The 19,006-nt window shown below is 39.6% G+C and overlaps 1 protein-coding gene across 5 annotated transcripts in view; it reads right to left on the bottom strand.

The window, feature by feature from the left end:
* Window positions 1–5,852: 5,852 nt before the first annotated feature.
* The window catches only part of neto1l (neuropilin (NRP) and tolloid (TLL)-like 1, like), an 80,259-nt gene continuing 67,105 nt past the window's right edge, over window positions 5,853–19,006 (bottom strand). The window contains exons 9-12 of one of the 5 annotated variants that reach the window (XM_005912131.3): window positions 16,068–16,181; window positions 11,238–11,865; window positions 10,201–10,275; window positions 5,853–7,283 (exon numbers count right to left, since the gene is read on the bottom strand). In XM_005912131.3, coding sequence (XP_005912193.1) covers window positions 10,215–10,275; window positions 11,238–11,865; window positions 16,068–16,181 — 803 coding nt within the window. In that variant the 3' untranslated portion in view covers window positions 5,853–7,283; window positions 10,201–10,214. The other 4 variants (XM_005912132.3, XM_005912133.3, XM_005912129.3 and 1 more) reach the window with 4 other exon arrangements.

Raw genomic sequence — 19,006 nt, 5'->3', positions numbered from 1 at the left:
TAGCAAAAGTGTTTACTAGTATAAGGCTGTAGAATTTCAATTTACAAAGAAGTTACCAAAACTGTTAATACTTCCATGAACCACTGAGCAAGGCATATTACTTGATAGATGCTATTAGGAATGCTTTCAAAAGGCATCAACAGCATAGATACAGTGGATATCATTCAAAGAACAATGCTTTCAAGCAGGATGTAAACATTTTTATTTCTGCTGTTAATATGTTGTTATTATTATGATTGTTGTAATTTGACATTTTAATATGTTTTAAATGAGACAAAATTAAATGTTCACACTTCAGATGTTTTGGTAAATCAATTTTTTTTATTTAACTGGTCAATCGTAATTTTTTATGGGTAAGATGTTATAATAACCTGGTTCACTCAGTGACTCTGTCTCCTAAAAATCTTTAATTCAGTTCAATTAAATTCAGCGGTATTTACATATAAATGGATTAAACTGAACTGAATTAAAGAAAAAAAAACCAACAATCCCCTATGAGCAAGCACGTGGCGGCAGTAGGGAGGAAAAACTACCTTTTAAAAGGTTCAGGGAGGGGCGGCCATCTGCCGTGGCCGGTTTGGGGGGGGGTGGAGCCGATGAAAACTTTGTACACAACAAAATATTTAAGCAAATATGCTTAAAATGCATGTTTAGGCACTTTAAGTAACTGTTAATATTTTGTTGTATATTACTGTGAAGTCAATTAAGTGAATGGTCTCAAAAACCAGTTGCACTTCTTTTTCTTTTTTAGTTTTTCTTCTGGCATGTTGTCATCTCGGGCCTCTGGATTTTCTCGTTTGGTAGAACTGGCCTCCTCTTTTTCTTGCTGATTCTCCTGGAGTGTCTCGGCTTGGGCTGGAGAATTTTCTGGATTGTTAACGCTGGCCTCTTTTTCTGAACTTGACTGATGTGTTGTCTCTATTTGGCTTTGAGTTTGGCTTTGAGTTTGGCGTACTCACAGTGGATTCTTTGTTCCTGTTCTTTGCGCTTTGCAACTTCCTCTTCTAGAGTTTTCTGAGTTTTGAGGATTTTCTCACGGAGTTGTTCGATCTCTTCCTGCTGTTTTTTACTTGGGCCTCCAAATCAGCTACTCGAACGGTTTTCATGTCTGTAGAGTCTGTGTGTGGAACTTCTGTAATTTGTGTTGAAGCGTCCACACTCAGCTCTGCAGCTGTCACAGCTGTGTTGTCGTCTTTAACAGGAGCTGCATTCACCACAGGGGTGAAGTTCTCCTCGGGTCTGTTTCTGCAAGCCTGTTCCAGTTGATGTTGGAGCTCAAGAATGTTTTTTTCAGCATTTTCTCTGCAGCACTTTAGCTGCAGGCGAAGCCAATCATTCTGTGTTTTAGGTTTGTGGTTTGCAGCTGTCATTTTGTAAAGATTGGTTTTACACATGTGCTGAGCCTCCTGCAGGAGGAATCTCAGCGCACCCACTTCATCAGTCTCATTATATGGACGTCTGCCATCATTTGGTATTAAGTGAGGATTAGGCTGTGGTTGAGATGGCCCATCATTGGTTCTAAGGTCATGATTAGGCTGATGTTGCAGAGGCCCTTGATTCGGTAAAAACTATGGATTGCGCCAATGTTGCCCAGGCCCATTATTGGGTTTAAAGTGGGCATTGGACTGATGTGGCCAAGGCCCTTGATTGGGTCTAGGGCTTCTGGCTCTGGGGTTTGGTTTTGCATTTTTCTGCATTTTCTTCTTATTTTCACCCTTTGGCTTGGCAGCGTCAGATGGAATCACCTCATTTGGTGCCCGGTTTTTCCCTCTTAGGTTTGGGTTTGCTGCATCGCTCTTGAGTTAGGGCGGACAGCGGCCAATGAGGTCCCTTCCTGGGGATCAAGGTTTTGCTGCATACATTGCATTCTTCTTGTCTTTGGTCTTACAATGTCCAATAAAGTGTCTTCTATTCGATCAGGGTTTGGGTTTCGTTGCATACACTGAACATTTCAAATCTTTTTCCTAAAAGTTGGCTCGTGTGTGTAGCCTGTCTTGTTAATGATTTTACTGAGTGGGTTGAGGCCAATGAAAAACAGCAGTTGGAACAGAACATCTCCTCGGTAGATCCTGCAGTTGATGGCGACTGTTCTCCTGGCGTTAAATTAGCCTCTAGTGTTGTTCCCTGCACCCCCCACTGATTTTGTGATGAAGGTTCTTTCGGTCCTGTTGATCTTGTACAGTTCTAGCCATTCCAGGATCTATGTCAGGGACATTGACTCATCTCGTTCAGTTGTTGGCATTTGCTCTTGCTCAGATCTCTGCTCTGTGTGCTGACAGGCATCTGCTCTCAGTGTGTCGTTCGCACTCACAACATCTCTGCTCCGTGCATACCGTTATAAGTGTGTCACAGAACCAATCACAGACTTGGATGCAAAAATTCTGGTTGGCTGTTACAGTCTCCAATCAGCTCGCTAGCTACTGCATTCCAGAAACATTTTTCGGTTAGTATTTTTTATTATTTTATTTTAATATATATATATTTTAAGACCATTGTTGGTTTTAATCTAGTTTAAACCAAACCACTCCACTGGATTTAGCTACATTCTGGACCGTGTTTCCGGAAGGAGCAAGAGCAAATGCCAACAACTGAGCAAGAGGGGCTGTTATTGTGTGTGTATATGGATAATAGCAAACACTGAAATACATTTCTTGCACACAGAAATGAATTTTGTTAGCTCAAATTAAACTTTTCTTCTCTCAAAAAAATGTTCTCAAAATTCAACATTTGCGCTTGCAATTTTTTTTAACGTGCGCTCAGAATCGAGGCACAAAAATAATGTCATAGGTTTCTGCCACTGTGGCAGTTGGTCTACTCACTGAAACAAAGACACCCATTAAAAAATATGAAACTGGTGAAGAAAGCATGGATCTTAAACTGGAAGTGAAGAAAAACTATAAAAGATATTGAAAAGATAATTAAAAGCTGAATAGTTCAATGCCTTGGCTTCGTTTTAAAGTTTGAATGGTGTCTTTAGGTGCACATATGTAGAAGCAGTTGAAAGAGGAGTACATTGAATGAGAATTTGAAGAGTCTGCCAATTGAAATACATTATACATTTTTGTTGAATAAAGTTGAATCTTTAAAAAAATCTAAAAGTTAGAAATGACAGAAATAGAACCACACATGTCTAAAAGAAGAAAAATCTAATGGTGTTTTTCTAAGTTGAGCGCTGTTGAAGGAGATAATAAGCGAAAAATGTACAGAATAAAAATAGCATCTCAATACTGTCAATGCTTAATCAGCACTAATTGTGTCGTTACTTATGTTAAAAAAAGGTTCTTCAGTTCACATCGGGCAGATAGAAAGAAAAAATTAACATCAATCAAACATGCTTTTATCTTTCGCCACAATCAGGCGATTTCAGTTCATGTGGGAGGACAAAGTTGTGGAGCAATATAGCAATACAGCTTTTAAGGAGTGGAGATGTGGACATTACTTTCATTTTCAAAAGGACAAGTGTGTGATGGTAAAGTGCAAACTGCATCCAAGATAGAAACAAGAGCAATATACTGCTAATACAACTTTGGCTCTTTAGAAGCATCTGAACAGACAACATGGTAACGCAAAGACCAGAACCCAAGAACCCAGAAAGATTTTGAAACTGAGTGTTTGCTAAACCCGGCCCAGCACCCAGACCCTAAACTTCTACAGGTAACAAAGTAGTGATGTGCATTCTGCCTAGTAGCCTCAGTTTCTTCCTGTTCATGTTTTACAGTACAATTACAGGGAAGATCCTTTTGAAGTCTCTCTGTGCTGGTTTTCATCTTTTCTTTGTATTTTTGGCTTTGTTTACACCTAAAAACTAAAAGAAAGATAGTGCGTGTGTTAACCGGTAATTATGTGACCATGCTTTTCAGGTCATTTGACAGAGTACTGAGAAAGTTATGTAATAAGTAGTGTAACAAATTACGTTCTCTGGCAAGTATTTAATTAATGTACTCCATTACTTTTATGAAAAGTGACAAATAAAGTGTAATACATTACTTCTTTTTGAGTAATGACCCAAACACTGCTTCACCAAACATACATATATATATATACATATATATATATATATATGTATATATATATGTATATATATATGTATATATATGTATATATATATGTATATATATATATATGTATATATATGTATATATATATATATGTATATATATAAATATATATAATATATATATATACATATATAAATATATATAAATATATACAATATATATAACATATATTATATATACATATACATATATATATACATATATATATGAAGAGGCCGCTAGAAAGGCTGCAACCACCAAGTACCTGCAGAGGGTCAGGCAAGTCCTGAGGAGTCAGCTGAATGGTAAGAACAAGATCCGGGCCATCAACACGTACGCCCTGCCCGTGATCAGGTACCCTGCTGGGGTAATAGGCTGGCCAAAGGAGGAGATAGAAGCCACTGACATAAAGACAAGAAAGCTCCTTACCATGCATGGAGGGTTTCACCCCAAGTCCAGCACCCTGAGGCTGTACGCTAAGCGGAAGGAAGGGGGCCGGGGACTGGTGAGTGTCAGCACCACAGTCCAGGATGAGACAAGGAACATCCAAGAATACATTGGGAAGATGGCCCCAACTGACCGAGTGCTCAGTGAATACCTCAGGCAGCAGAAACCCAAGAAAGAGGAGGGAGACGAGGAACCATCATGGAAGGACAGGCCCCTGCACGGTATGTACCACCGGCAGATAGAGGAGGTGGCTGATATCCAGAAATCCTACCAGTGGCTGGACAAAGCTGGACTGAAAGACAGCACAGAGGCACTAATCATGGCAGCACAAGAACAAGCTCTGAGTACAAGATCCATAGAGGCTGGGGTCTATCACACCAGGCAAGACCCCAGGTGCAGGCTGTGTAAAGATGCCCCAGAGACAATCCAGCACATAACAGCAGGGTGCAAGATGCTAGCAGGCAAGGCATACATGGAACGCCATAACCAAGTGGCCGGCATAGTGTACAGGAACATCTGTGCCGAGTATAACCTGGAAGTCCCGAGGTCAAAATGGGAGATGCCCCCAAGGGTGGTGGAGAATGACCGAGCTAAGATCCTGTGGGACTTCCAGATACAGACGGACAAAATGGTGGTGGCTAACCAACCGGACATAGTGGTGGTAGACAAACAGAAGAAGACGGCCGTAGTGATCGATGTAGCGGTTCCGAATGACAGCAATATCAGGAAGAAGGAACACGAGAAGCTGGAGAAATACCAAGGGCTCAGAGAAGAGCTCGAGAGGATGTGGAGGGTGAAGGTAACGGTGGTCCCCGTGGTAATCGGAGCACTAGGTGCGGTGACTCCCAAGCTAGGCGAGTGGCTCCAGCAGATCCCGGGAATAACATCGGAGATCTCTGTCCAGAAGAGCGCAGTCCTGGGAACAGCTAAGATACTGCGCAGGACCCTCAAGCTCCCAGGCCTCTGGTAGAGGACCCGAGCTTGAAGGATAAACCGCCCGCAGGGGCGTGCTGGGTGTTGGTGTTTTTTTTTTTTATATAATCCTATGCAGCTTATATATAAAGGTTAGTGCCTACCATAAGTGCCATAGGATAAGAGGGGGACGTACACACTGAGCCCTGGGTGTGTATCGCAGACAGCGCCCTCTACTTCCTGAACTACAGCCTCCCATTTAAACACCACATGCTAACTACTAACAATTATTACTTATACTACGAACAGATCACTGATTGTAGCTTTTTAGTCATAGATTTTCCCCTACTTTTATTGTCCGAAGTGAGAAAACTTGTGGTGCAGCAGCTTGTTTGATTAAAAACAAAACACAAAAAGCATTAAACAAACAATATATACAAAAAAAACCAAAAAAAAACAAAAAAAAAAAAAACAATATATACAAAAAACAACTAAATATAACTTAAATTTCATCCATACAAATTAAAAAGGTTGATAGGCGATGGTACAAATGACACTGTTAATCTTTGATGGTTTAAACTTTTGTCCCAAAGTTTAGTACTGAAATTCGTAATGGCTCTTATTGGCCTTGGTGCATCTGCTGCTCCCAGACAGTTACACCATTACACTATTCATTGAGTATCGTATGTGCTTATTTCATCTTCTAACCGATACCTGTTCTTAAAATGTCCAACAAAGATGCAATGTCCAAATGTGTCAACAAATAAAATTGTAGGGTGTGTCCTTCAAAATGTTTGAAGATGTAGTTGAACTTCGTTGCAGTTTCTGCATGTTGTCTAATTGTTGTCTAAACTTTAAAGGCTCAGGTTGCCACACTGTGCAATATCATCATATAGGTGTGTGATCACTCAAACAATATGCCTGACAAAAACCCCAAGCATAAATCCAGTGCAATAAACAACCATCTGGAGACACAAAAACAACATCCCTACATCTGATGGGATACCATTATCAATATCATAAGAATGTATCAAAAAATATATAATGACATCATGCTAAACATAATACTTAATTCAGTTTGTACTCATTTATTAAATAAGTCATCACAAAAAAAAAATCAGTAAACATGAGTTTATTGAAAACATTCAGTCCAGCATTTTCTTAATGTGTCTTCAGTTAAAAATGCACATGAATTAAAAAAAAACAAAACAAAAACAAAATACCACAATGCTATGAATTTTGACCAGGAGACTGAAAACGAATCGGTAAAAGTATCAGTAAAAATGAGACGAAATGGATGTTAGATGAAAGGCAGGGACAACCATGTATGCACCCATATATGCAGTTTAACATTAGTCACTTCTTCACTTCACCACATCCCCCCACCAAACAACCTGATTATCTACTGTAAAGACACGGCACCAAAATAGGAAAATATGTGAAATCAGCAGCTGAAATATGCAATTTTATATTTTCATGGTTACATTAAAATGATGTAAAAACCTGATTCTGCATTTTTTCTTTGCCTCCATGAATCACTTTACATTAAAGGTACTCTAAATTTAAAAAAACAAACAAACAAAAAAAAACTTTCAGTCTTATATCTGAAGTTATCAGCGCTCCGTGGCGGCTCAATCCAAGACCGGTGGGGAGCAAATGCACCTCTAGTCCAAAGCAAAGAAGAAAAAAACTTGATTCATACATCACAAACCTTTTTCTTTTTTTCTTTTTTCTTGATTTAAGGAATTTTCTCATAACATCACTCTACATTGGTAAAGTTGCTCTTTAACAACAGTTCACTCAAGATGCACATGGGAGAGAAACCTTAGCTCCAAATGCTGTCAAACTTGGCAAGATGCAGAGGAATGATGCATCTGTCTGATGTATCTGCAGAGAAATGAAAACACTATTACTTTAAGTCCGCTCTGGGCCTTTCACTTTTCTCATCTGCTTCCTGCTGCTGCTTGATCGAATTGATTCAGACTTACTTAATTAGCGGCGTGTCCGCCTCCATCTATAAACCGGCGGATGAGTTTGAGACTGTGTGTGTTTGTGTGTGTGTCCATTTTCAGAGAAAGAAAGAGTAAAGAAGACACAAAACAGAGAGAGCATGGATATACCTGTGCTGAACATGTCTGTTGACAGACGTGTGAAGCAGAGAGACAACACACAGACCAGGCAGTGCAAATGTGTGTACAGAAAAGAAAAGCATTTTATTCGCTATTTGCAGGAATATTTATGTGCATGGCTGTGTGTATGCGGAAGGAAAAAAAATAGTGGATGAATGTAAGTAATGACACTAAACACAGAAAAATAATGAACACATAGATGGTAAATTCAAATTCCCACAAATACAGGTAAGGAAACAATGACAGTGAGTAAGAAATGTGTTGCATGTGTCACTGTGCTCAGATCCACTTATTTTACTCTCCACATAGTGCACGTCGTCTTATATTAACCAGCCTGCCAGTAGCAAGTGTTATCCAAGTGCAAGGCTAATCCTTCACTTCTGATCGAGTTGGATAAACGCATCACAAAAAGTCAATTAACTTGCCTGTCAGATACCTTGATTACCCGGAATTATTTAAACTCTCAGAGATTGAAAAGAAGTGTACTGCTTGGTGAAATAAATCCTTCCGGTTTGAGTCTGCGCTTCCTCAGAAGCAAGTCAGGCAGAAAAAAAAGGAGCAACATTTAATTGGTTGTGAGAGGAGAACGAGGTGTGCTGACAGATTGAGGACACGCTTAATGGACAGAGGAACTACTGACCAAAGGCCAATAAAACAAAGGGAAAGGAAAGGTGAAGCTTCAGTGTTATTTATTTTATAAAGCATCAGTAAAATCAGCCCTGAAAGATAACTCGAGTAACTGTAAAAACATTCACTTTTTCAATTTGCCTTAGTATAAAATCCTGTTTTAATACAAAGATATGAAGCTTCTACAGTAAGTAAGAGAATTAGGAGTTAAACAGATTTGAAGGAATCAAAGTTGCCAAAAATAAATAAAAATTAATTAAAGAAAAATGCTTATTGGAAAGTTAGCACATTTAAGAAGTTGAACTTATTATGTTGGAAATTGGAGCTCTGCTTTGTAATGATTCAGCCACACAATAACATGCAGTGTAATTAATCTATTTTGAAAACACCTTTTAACCCACATCTTATTCCTGTATGACTTAAGTATTGTTAGTAGATGCGTTATTTTCATACTCAGTTGTTAGTATGTTAATGCTTTAATGGGTATAGAAGAAGCATGCAGGAGTCATAAAACTGGACTTTGAGCTGTTACCCAAATAAACAGTTGTCCAATAGAATTAAATTCAATTAGGTTAGTAATTAGTTTAATTCCAATTTTGACTAATGTAAATCTTTCTAGATTTGACAAACCGCAAGCACCTATAATTGGCTATCAAACTCATGTATGCTACAAAAAAATACATGCTTAAAATAAACTTGAAATTTCCTGATCACTTGAGAATCTACGATGACACATATGTTTCTAAATGTCCCAAATCTAAAGTTCAGGAATGATGTTTGTTGTAAAGGTCCAAAGCTTCTGCAGTGAGACATCTGCACTGGCTACCAAACGTAGAGCAAAGAGACGATTTTCAAAACTTTGCATCTGCAGCAGTTTCATCTAGTCTTCATGTTCATCTTTGCACATTTAGTTTGTTTCATCAAATTGTCCCTTCATCATCATCATCATCAGCAGCAGCAGCAGCAGCATCATGCTGGTGTAAATCTCCGCTCCGTTTTTTCATATGTCAGTGACGCCCGTTCGTACTGATCCAGGATTGCACTATTCTCAAGAAGTCTACATGATGGAGACAATGCAACATAATGCAGAACATAAGCAGACACACACACACACACACAAACACACACATATGTATATCAGGACAGCACATTTTTTTCACAGTAGAAGACAAAACAGTGGGTAGCATTTTATGTGGCTACTCCATCTTACGCAGGCATGAAGCTGCAAGCATGATCTTACATATCGCTGAGTCACATTTAAACCAAATGAAACTTTAATTGTCAATTAAATTCAAATATGAATCAGAAAAGTTACATACATTTCAAATGTATGCATTGCTATCGTTGTTTCATATGGTGCTTTTTGCAACTTCATGAAAGCACATTTAAGGAGCATACGCACATCAAATGTTACACACAGCTATAAACACTACGCTTCGCAATTAACCAAACACAAAATCAAACACTACCACTGATCATGCAAATCTACAGAGGACTTCTTTATGAGTGTGTGATAAGTAAAGACTAACAGGATATTTACATCATCTCAATGTGCCTCCTTTAAAGCATGTAATGTGATGTTGTAATAAAAACATTTGAGTGTGTGCTTTTCCCTTTTGGGCCTTTATGTGAACTTAAGTGAAGTATGATTTTCTGTAGGCTAACTAAGGAGAGCTGGGAAGGGGTTAGACATATTAACTGATACCAGCACCAACTAAAGATGAAATTGGAGAAGTCCATGCTAATGAATATCCACTGAGTGACTTAATGTATGCCTTCAAGGAGAAGAGGACATACAGTAAACTTGAGCATCACAAAGACTTCAAACAAACTCAACACGGCCAAGATGGCTGCAAGCAAGAAAACCATCTTGGTGAAAATGAACAATTAAAACATAAACATAAAAAAATAAAATAAAATATAAACCTGCGCAAAACAAAACAAAAAAATCACAGAAAAATAAAATACATAAAAGTATATATTAACTGGGCAAACGATGGATACACAACAACATATAAAGATGTTGATTGTTGGATAAGGGTGCTTACCTTGAGATTGTCTCTTAGACCCTAGTGGTGTTGTACTCTGATTCATGTTTGCTCAAAGAGCCAATGAGGCAGAACCTGAAATATCATGGCTCTTTCATTTAATATCAAACTCCTTTTGCATAGAGAGATCAAAATGCATAATGTGCTACAAAACAGCAATAAACGTCATTAGTGCTTTGATGGCATCTGAGAGCCAGGCATGCAGACTTGGTAGAAAATTAATTCAGTTGGAAACACTCTGCACAGAGCACATAGAAAGTGCATGCAGGAAAACCTTGCATTTTTAAAGTTTTTCCTCCAAAAACCCCAAAAACAAATGTACTCTGATTCACATAGTGATTTTGTAAACATATACAGTTGCTTTTCAAGCAGTCACGGTACAAGTACAGAGTAAAATCTTTTTTCTATAGAAAATCTTGCTCATGCCAAAATAATGTGCTACTGGATAGAGATTACAAGTTATCTTTTTTTTTTTCAGTTATCACAGTTAGAAATACAAATGCATATTTTATAGCAAACTGCATTCATTTGAATAGATGTCAGTGAATTAAATATCTCTGTGAGGCACCGATTCAAGCCCTTGTGGAAAACTGTCAAACCAGACGATTACAGAGTTATCATCTGCTAAATTGAGGTCTGTGTCTTCTTAAAGATCTCTGACAAACCTCAAAGCACAGTAGAGTTTAGAGTAGGAAAGCTGTGAATCAACATTCATAAAAAGCTAGCTGGAAGAGGGTTTTTTTGTTTGTTTTTTTTACATTTTCAAGGATTAACATGCAAGACGGGACAAAGACATATTTGTCCTTTGTATTGCAGCCCTTTGAGAAAATGTTTTTAATGTAGGAAAAAGGGGAAATAACAAGGATCAATGCAAAAATAAAGGTTATTGTAATATCAAAATAATAAACGAAAATAGGAAGCTAAAATGAAAGGAATGCAAAAAATAAATGTAAATATCCCACATATATCTCAAAACATCCCCATAGTTAACTCTGGGGTTGTTGCTCTTCCCTGATCAGAAATCTATGGATACTGACCGCTGTACTGCCTTTTCGTGGCGTGAAAGCCGGTGGCTGGTGGTGGGAACTTCTTCCAGGTCGTCGTCCAGGTCACATCCATTGTCTGCTGCCTCTTGTGAGTAGCTGTGCTTCATGACCAAGATGCTCCTGCGATTTCCCGTGGCCGGCAACAACGGCCGCACTGCCATGGAAGGCTGCGGAAGGTCTGTGAGCAGAGTGGCAGCCGCAGCATCACGGGCGCTCAAGTTGCCCCGGCTCTCTCGTGCACTGAGTGACAGCTGGGATATGTGCGCGGAGCCGGGGTTGGAGGAGGAGCCACAGTGGTGATCGTGAACGCAGCGGGAAGAGGCACGGCGAAGGGCGTGGTAGTTCTCAAAGTCTTCAGCCAGGTCGACTAAGTCTGCTGAGGCCGCTGTGGGTGTGGTGGCGCTCCGTAACGTACACAGCTCATAGTGAGGTGGCTCAAAGACCTCCTGGAACATGGTGGGGTCAAAGTCCTCACGTCGCAAGATATACTTTTTGCGTGGCTGCTTGATCTGGACAATAACAGAGATGATGAGGAGAATGAAGACAATGCAACAGGTGACACCAATTATGGTCCCATTAGTGTTGTTCAGGTTGTCCAGGATGTTGGCTTTCCTCTTTTCTGTAGTGTGGGAGAAAAACAGCAAAACAAAAAAGGTAAAGTTTTTTTTTATGTGAATGCAATATAATCCTGAGGGATTTACTAAGATAAACCCCTCCAGGAAACAGTGTACAGTGTTAACACTAAGAGCCTGATTTAACATACTTTTAAAATGTATCTCGGGCAATTAGACCAGAAGTGGTCAGCAATGATTATAAGTTAAAACAACCGCCAAGACCTGCTGTGATTCAAACATTTAACCACTTCACACATTTGGCCACATGTCTTTTGTAGGCCACATATTTACATACATACAGTGCTGTAAAAAGGTGTCTTTTCCCCCTTCCTGATTTCCTTTTTTTGTATGTTTGTCACACTTAAATGTTTCAGATCATCAACAAAATTTAGAAAAAGACAACAAAAGTAAACACAAATGCAGTTTCTAAATGAAGGTGTTTAATATAATGGGGGAAAAAGTACAAACCTACATAGCCCTGTGTGAAAAAGAGAAAAACTGTCATGGTTCTCAAGATCTGGAGAGGTCGTGGTGTGTGTGGTTTTTGTCTTCGCCTCTCCCACCAGGGTGGAACTGGATCCTGATTCCCCGCCTCTAAACCCCCCCTGAACACACACCTGTGGCTCATTCACACTGATCCTGGCAGACTACTTAAGTTGGCAAGAGAGGCTGCTTCCTCGCTGGATCGTCACATTACCGAGCGCCTCGCCTTCTAGATTCCCTGCCGTCTGGATTTCTGTGGATGTGTGTGAGTGAGCGTGAGCATTTTGGAGTGGACATTCAGAGTGAGTTGTGGATTAAGTTGAAGAGGAGTGTATGTACACCACCTTGGACCTCCCCCTCGGGCCCCCCTCCACCCCCTGGAGCCCCGTGTTATCTGTCTCACTGTATTTAAGTAGATATTCTCACTTGGTGCCACACTGTAAATAAACCCTCACCTTCTCTCTAAACTAAGCCACCCATAGCAGTAACAACTGCAGTCAAGTGTTTGCAATAACTGTCGATGAGTCTTTTACAACGCTGTGGAGGAATTCTTGCCCACTCATCTTTGCAGAATTGTTATTATTCAGCCACATTGGAGGGTTTTCGAGAATGAACCGCTATTCTAAGGTCATGCCACAGCATCTCAATCCTCAATCGGACAGGACTGGACAGGTCAGGACTTTGACTAGGCCACTCCAAAGTCTTCATTTTGTTTTTCTTAAGCCATTTAGAGGTGGACTTGCTGGTGTGTTTTGGATAATTGCTCTGCTGCAAACTCAAGTGCGCTTCAGCTTGAGTTCACAAACAGATGGCCGGACATTCTCCTTCAGGATGTTTTAGGAGACAGCAGAAGTCTTCCATGCAGCAAAACAGCCCCAGGCCATCACACTACCACAACCATATTTTACTGTTGGTATGATGTTGCTTTCCTGAAATGCTGTCTTACTTTTACACCAGATGTAATGGGACATACACCTTCCAGAAAGTTTAACTTTTGCTTCATCAGTCCACAAAGTATTTTCCCTTAAGTCTTGGGGATCGTCAAATATTTTCTGGCAAAACTGAGGCGAGCCTTTAAGTTTCTTTTGCTCAGCGGTGGTTTTCGTCTTGGAACTCTGCCATGCAGGCCATTTTTGCCGAGTCTCTTTGTTATAGTAGAGTCATGAACACTGACCTTAACTGAGGCAAGTAAGGCCCTCGGTTCTTTGGATGTTGTTTTGAGGTCTTTTGTGACCTCCTGGATGAGTCATTTCTGTGCTGGTCAGCCAGCCACTCCTGGGAAGGTTCATTACTGGTCCATGTTTTTGGCATTTGTGGATAATGGCTCTCCGTCTTCACTGGAGTCCCACAGCTTTAGAAATGGCTTTATAACCTTCTCCAGACTGAGAGATTGCAATTACTTTGTTTCTCACTTGTTCCTGAACTTCTTGGACCGTGGCATGATGTGTGGCCTACTTTTTGGTCTATCTTTTGGGGATTTTAAAAATAAACACCTTAATTTAGAAACAGCATTTTGTGTTTACTTGTGCGATCTTTGTCTAATATTTGATAATCTGAAACAATTAAGTGCGACTAACATACAAAAATAGGAAATCCGGAAGGGGGCAAACACGTTTTCACACCACTGTATCTGTTTGGTCTTTAAGGAAAAAAAAATGAAAATAAAACTTTGTTGTTTCCTTTTTATTTCATCACATGCCCTTTTACAAATGACTTTCGTCCTGCCAGCTCAACCACTAGAACAGCCCGTACAGCCATATTGATTCTTGAAACACTTCATTTCTTTGCAAGCCAATCCTAACAAATGCTGCACTTGACTGTTGACAGGTGGATGAAAAAAAAATGGTTAAAAGACTTAGTAGAAGTCAAGCAGACAGAGCAGAAATCTTCAAAAGTCAGCTTGACACTTTGGGGACATGTGATTGACACTGGATACAAAGATTGTGGTAACATTTTAAAACCAAGTGCAAATAAGACAAACACAACTGAATGCTTTTTAAGCCTTTCTAAGAGAAAGGGAATGACGCATAATACAAGTTAGTTAGCATGCCTTGTTTACTGTAGTACAGCACAAGCCTTGATAACCAGCACATTTTGCATCACTCTGAGGATTTCATACTGGTTATTTTGTGGGGGAACAGTGTGAACTAACACAGCTCAGTCCTGCTCTATAGGATTTTCTGCTTACAGTATCCACTTCTAACTATCCGAGTCCAACCAAACTGAACCATTAACCAGGTCAGCACAAATTTGTAGACGCTAGAAGAAAAAAAAAAATCTCTAAACCACAAAACAAAAATGTCTGATGAAGAGATTTTGCCATGCTTTACTTTAGACTTGAGTTTTTATTTTAACTTAAGCTGTCTTACAACATTATAACATCAGTTAGAGATGTGCATCGTCAACCAATTAATGAAACTTTTTAGTGGTTATTGCCTTAATTGCCTAGCTAGATAGCAACATGAAAGCTGCCGCTTACACTGAAATTGGAAGCATGCTTTTGTCTGAATTTAAGGACCAATTATACATAACATTAGAAGAATTTCTAAATGGGAATTAGTGATGGGATGAGCAAATGGTCTGGTATGTCCTTTAAAAGAGCTTAAGCTTAAGATTAAGTGCAGACTTCCATGAATTATCAAACAGATGGACATATATTTTATTACAGGATCACAGCTTTAGTCTATTTATAACACGGGTTACTATAAAGACACGCACACGCACACACACAGTACAGAGAGCCAATCAGGGTGACATTTAAATGCTTTATGAACTTGTAGTGCAGTGGACTGAGCTTCAATGACAGCAAATGGTTACATTCAGACATGTAAAGGAGAAAGAAATGAAACTTGACATTTTACTGCTAATGAGGACAAATGTGGGGCCAACACTCTACCAGAGCAGAGTAGGAGTCTGAGAGACAAGCCCTCTTCTTGCTGATTTCTGCACAATTTCAAACTCAGACTGTAGGCTGGAAAGGTATCTGGTAGTCTGAGTGAGTAATAGGTCACGCAGGATTTACCTAATTGATAAAATTTGTCAGCGGTTCTGCTTAAAGCTTCAGAGGGTTAGAGTGCACATTCAGAATACGCAAGCATCTTTTCTGTGCAACTTTTCGATCTGAGGGAGAAAATATATACAAAAAATAATATAGCAAGAACACATCTTACTTGCAAACCAGGCAAAACACTTTAATAGTCTAAAAAATACATGTATTGAATAAGAAGGATGCTGCATTATAAAAAGAAAAAAAAACCCTGAACTAGTCAATTCTTACTCCACTTTCTTAAATTACTGAATAAGATCAAGGACACTGCAATCAGCAAACCTCCTCATTATAAATTATGAACAGCCAGTAATAAGATGTTTGGGATCAATGTATGGATTTGGTGGCATTACAATTCTGAGAGGAGTGAAGGACTGAGCGACAGAGGAAATGAAAAAAATGGGCATTAGCTCAAAATACGGGACTACAAAGGACAGTGGAGGGGCATCAGCTTGGATCAGTTTGACGATGGGTTCAAATTTGGGTGAGGGAGGAGAGGGAGAAGGAAGAAAAGGGGGTGGCATATAGCAAGAAATGGCAGGTTTCTCTGTGTGTCACTCTCCATGGTGCTGAAACATTAAACATCCACTCCTATCTTTGTGTGTTGCTGTGACTAGCTGTTGGAAATCTGCTAAAGCTGTGACATGAGAGGTCAGATAACTACACGTAACATCTCACCTTTACACTGGTTCTCATCCCAGGGGTAGACACAGTTCTGCATGCCATTACACACGAGTGTGTTATTTATGCACATGTTACTGTGACAGAAGAAGGCATCTGCATCGCATGGAGCTGGAAGGGGAGAGAGCACAATGAGCAATTAAGACATTAAAGAAGTTTATTTATATTTGCACATTCAGTTCACAGGACAAGTTCAATGCAATTTTTAGTATATTTACCATCTCTAAAAACAGCAAACACAAAGGACAATTACATGCGCTACTGTACTGATCATTATAAGAAGTAGAGCAGAAGTCCAGCGTAGCAGATTTTCAGACTCAGTTCAAACCTGCTTCCCCTGAACCCATCTGTTCTTCATGAATTTTCATTCTCACCCTCCTCTTCAAACAACTTGTGGATATGAATGAATTTCTTGTTATGTGTGCGTATGTGTGCGAGCTGTATGCGGGTGAGTGTGCGGGGTGTCTGGAGAAAAAGTCATGACATTTTACAATCATTTGCACACACACACCCAAAACAAATCCTTTCTATTTATACTGCATGTTGTTTATTTGTTCACCGTGACACCCGCCCCCATGGTGTGACCTGTCGGAGACACAACATTCATGTGTTTTGTCTCGGTGTGAGGAAGAAGAGCCATTCTTCAGAAATTCATCAAATCAATGTGCTGATGTCGCAAGAAAATACACTGTATTTTCACATTCACGTGAAAAAGATTACTGTATGTAGTTAGGTGAAAAGCTGAGTACACCCTTCTTGCTTCCCTATGATTTAAGAGGGTAAGTAGCAGCCAGGTGCTGCTAATCAGACACGTTTGATTAAATGATCACGAGCAAATTTGAGCACCTCTATAAAAGCAGATGTGCAACATTCAGTTGAGTGTTAGGACAATGCTGCAGTCTTCCCAATTGATGTCTTGGCAAAATCATCCCAAGATGAGACCTAGGGATGTTCAGAAAAACAACATCTACATCTCAGGCTTGCCAGGGCAAAGTATGGCAAGTTTGGGTTGCTAGGAGAAAGTCTCTTTTCTCTAAAAAGAACCTGGAAATCTAAACGGACCATTTTCTGGGTGTTAAGTAAGAGGTTTCTGTTTAACACTGTATAAACTATTTGATGCCATTCTACCAGTCTAAAGCATTTACACACATGGTTGTAATTTTGTAACTGTGTTACTTAGAAATTAAAAAATAAACAAGTTAATTAAAAGATAAGATATTGACCTTTTTACTATTTATTCATTGTAACTGATAGATGTCTTCTGATAGATCACCTATTTATATATATCACCTGACCCTCCTGTTATTTTGCAAAAGTATCCCTAAAGCATACGAAGCTGAATATGTCTGCTCCATGCAGCTTTATGTGAAAAGGATGCAGAAAGCAGAAGTAATGCAGGATCACTTTCAGTTTCTCTGTGTTTTAAAAGTGAGTGACATGTGAAGAGAATGGCTCTGTTTAGCTGCTGGCTGTTTTGTTGCAGAGGAGCTGTCCTTCCCTGGTCTCTTGCATGTCTCTTACTTTCTGTCTTTATCTCTCACCTTCTCCCCACTCACACACAACACTGGCACTGGTGCTAAAGCAGCTTGCCAGTGGTATGGCAGAACTGGGGACTATTTGACAGCGTTACCGCTGTGATGTATGGCTGTTTTCATCCCAGCTCTCATCCCAAGTGAATAATAACACACCAAATTAGAGTGACTTATCTGTATCTCTCTCTGTAACCCATCCTGTCTGGGCCTTTGCCAGCATTTCCTGAGTCATATTGGCTCTCTGCGTGTGTTCTAATACTCCTCTTCTCATTTTCTCCCCCCAGCCTCAGTCTGTTTTTCTAATCCTTTATGTCATGTAGTACACTCCACACCAAAGCTGTGACAGTTTGTTTTTGCTAACAGCCACCAGAGGGAGCCCACGCCTTCTCGTTTTCCACTCAAGGCAGGGTGAGACCAGATGTTATAAAGAGCGTGATCCACACTAATCTCCTGCAAAATTAATTTCAAGACATTCTGTAATAAAAGTGCTCTTTTGCCCACACAGAAATGTCCACAGTCGCTGCTGGAAGTATAAATTAAGTCGTAAATGAGCGGCTGATGAAAATAGTCTGGGTGTCTCTGCAGAGCGGGGTCTAAGAGCAAAGAGGTGTCTGCAGTGAAGTGCTATAAGCAACACCTGGTTATCATGAATCTTTAAATTCAATCTACTGTAGATGTCTGCTTCGTGGGGTTTTGATTTAAAGTGCAGTTATAATATTTCTATGAGATGAGTTTGATGAGTCTCTGTTTTTTGTCATAAGTGATTTTTTAATAAAGATCTTTTTTGTTTGGTACATGGTAACACCTGCAATAATGCAAGCTCTCACGTGTTATGATTTGGGATAGTCAGCTCCTACCTGAGTCTTGTTTTGTTTTTACCCATAGAGTTATTTTCTGTTACTCTACGGACTTTTTGATGCTTCTTTTTTATTTTCTGCTATGATTATCTAGATTTCAATACTGCTGATAATAAATACAGTAACACTACCCAGCAGAGTGCATCTGGTACTGATTTTTTACAATGTCCAGCACTACAGTCTCTCCATAATCCTCCCAAAGCATTCTAACTGCAAAGCAACAGAGTGCCTACAGTTGATATAATCTAATCTAAGACCAAGCACGCTGACAGGCATTAGCATATTGTGTTGGTCTCAAACTCTTTCATGCACACAGTAAAGAAGCTTTCCTATAGGTAAAAAGTGACATGTGTAGTGAAGCCAGAGCAAATTTCCATCTGCAACCCCGGAGACGTGTTGCAGATGAGCCGTAACAATGCTGACAGCTGAGATGTCGCAAGCGTACATTTATCACCTAAGACATAATTGGTTCTTGGGTAGAGGTAGGTATCACTTATGCTTCACATTTGTAACTATATACTACCTTCATAGCAGGGCTGTTTATGCG

This window comes from Haplochromis burtoni, unplaced genomic scaffold (genome assembly GCF_018398535.1).
Source record: "Haplochromis burtoni strain Fernald_Lab_line unplaced genomic scaffold, NCSU_Asbu1 Contig_1, whole genome shotgun sequence".
Taxonomy (NCBI): Eukaryota; Metazoa; Chordata; class Actinopteri; order Cichliformes; family Cichlidae; genus Haplochromis; species Haplochromis burtoni.
The sequence above is the reverse complement of the archived record's forward strand: the minus strand, read 5'-3'. Positions and strand labels throughout refer to the sequence as shown.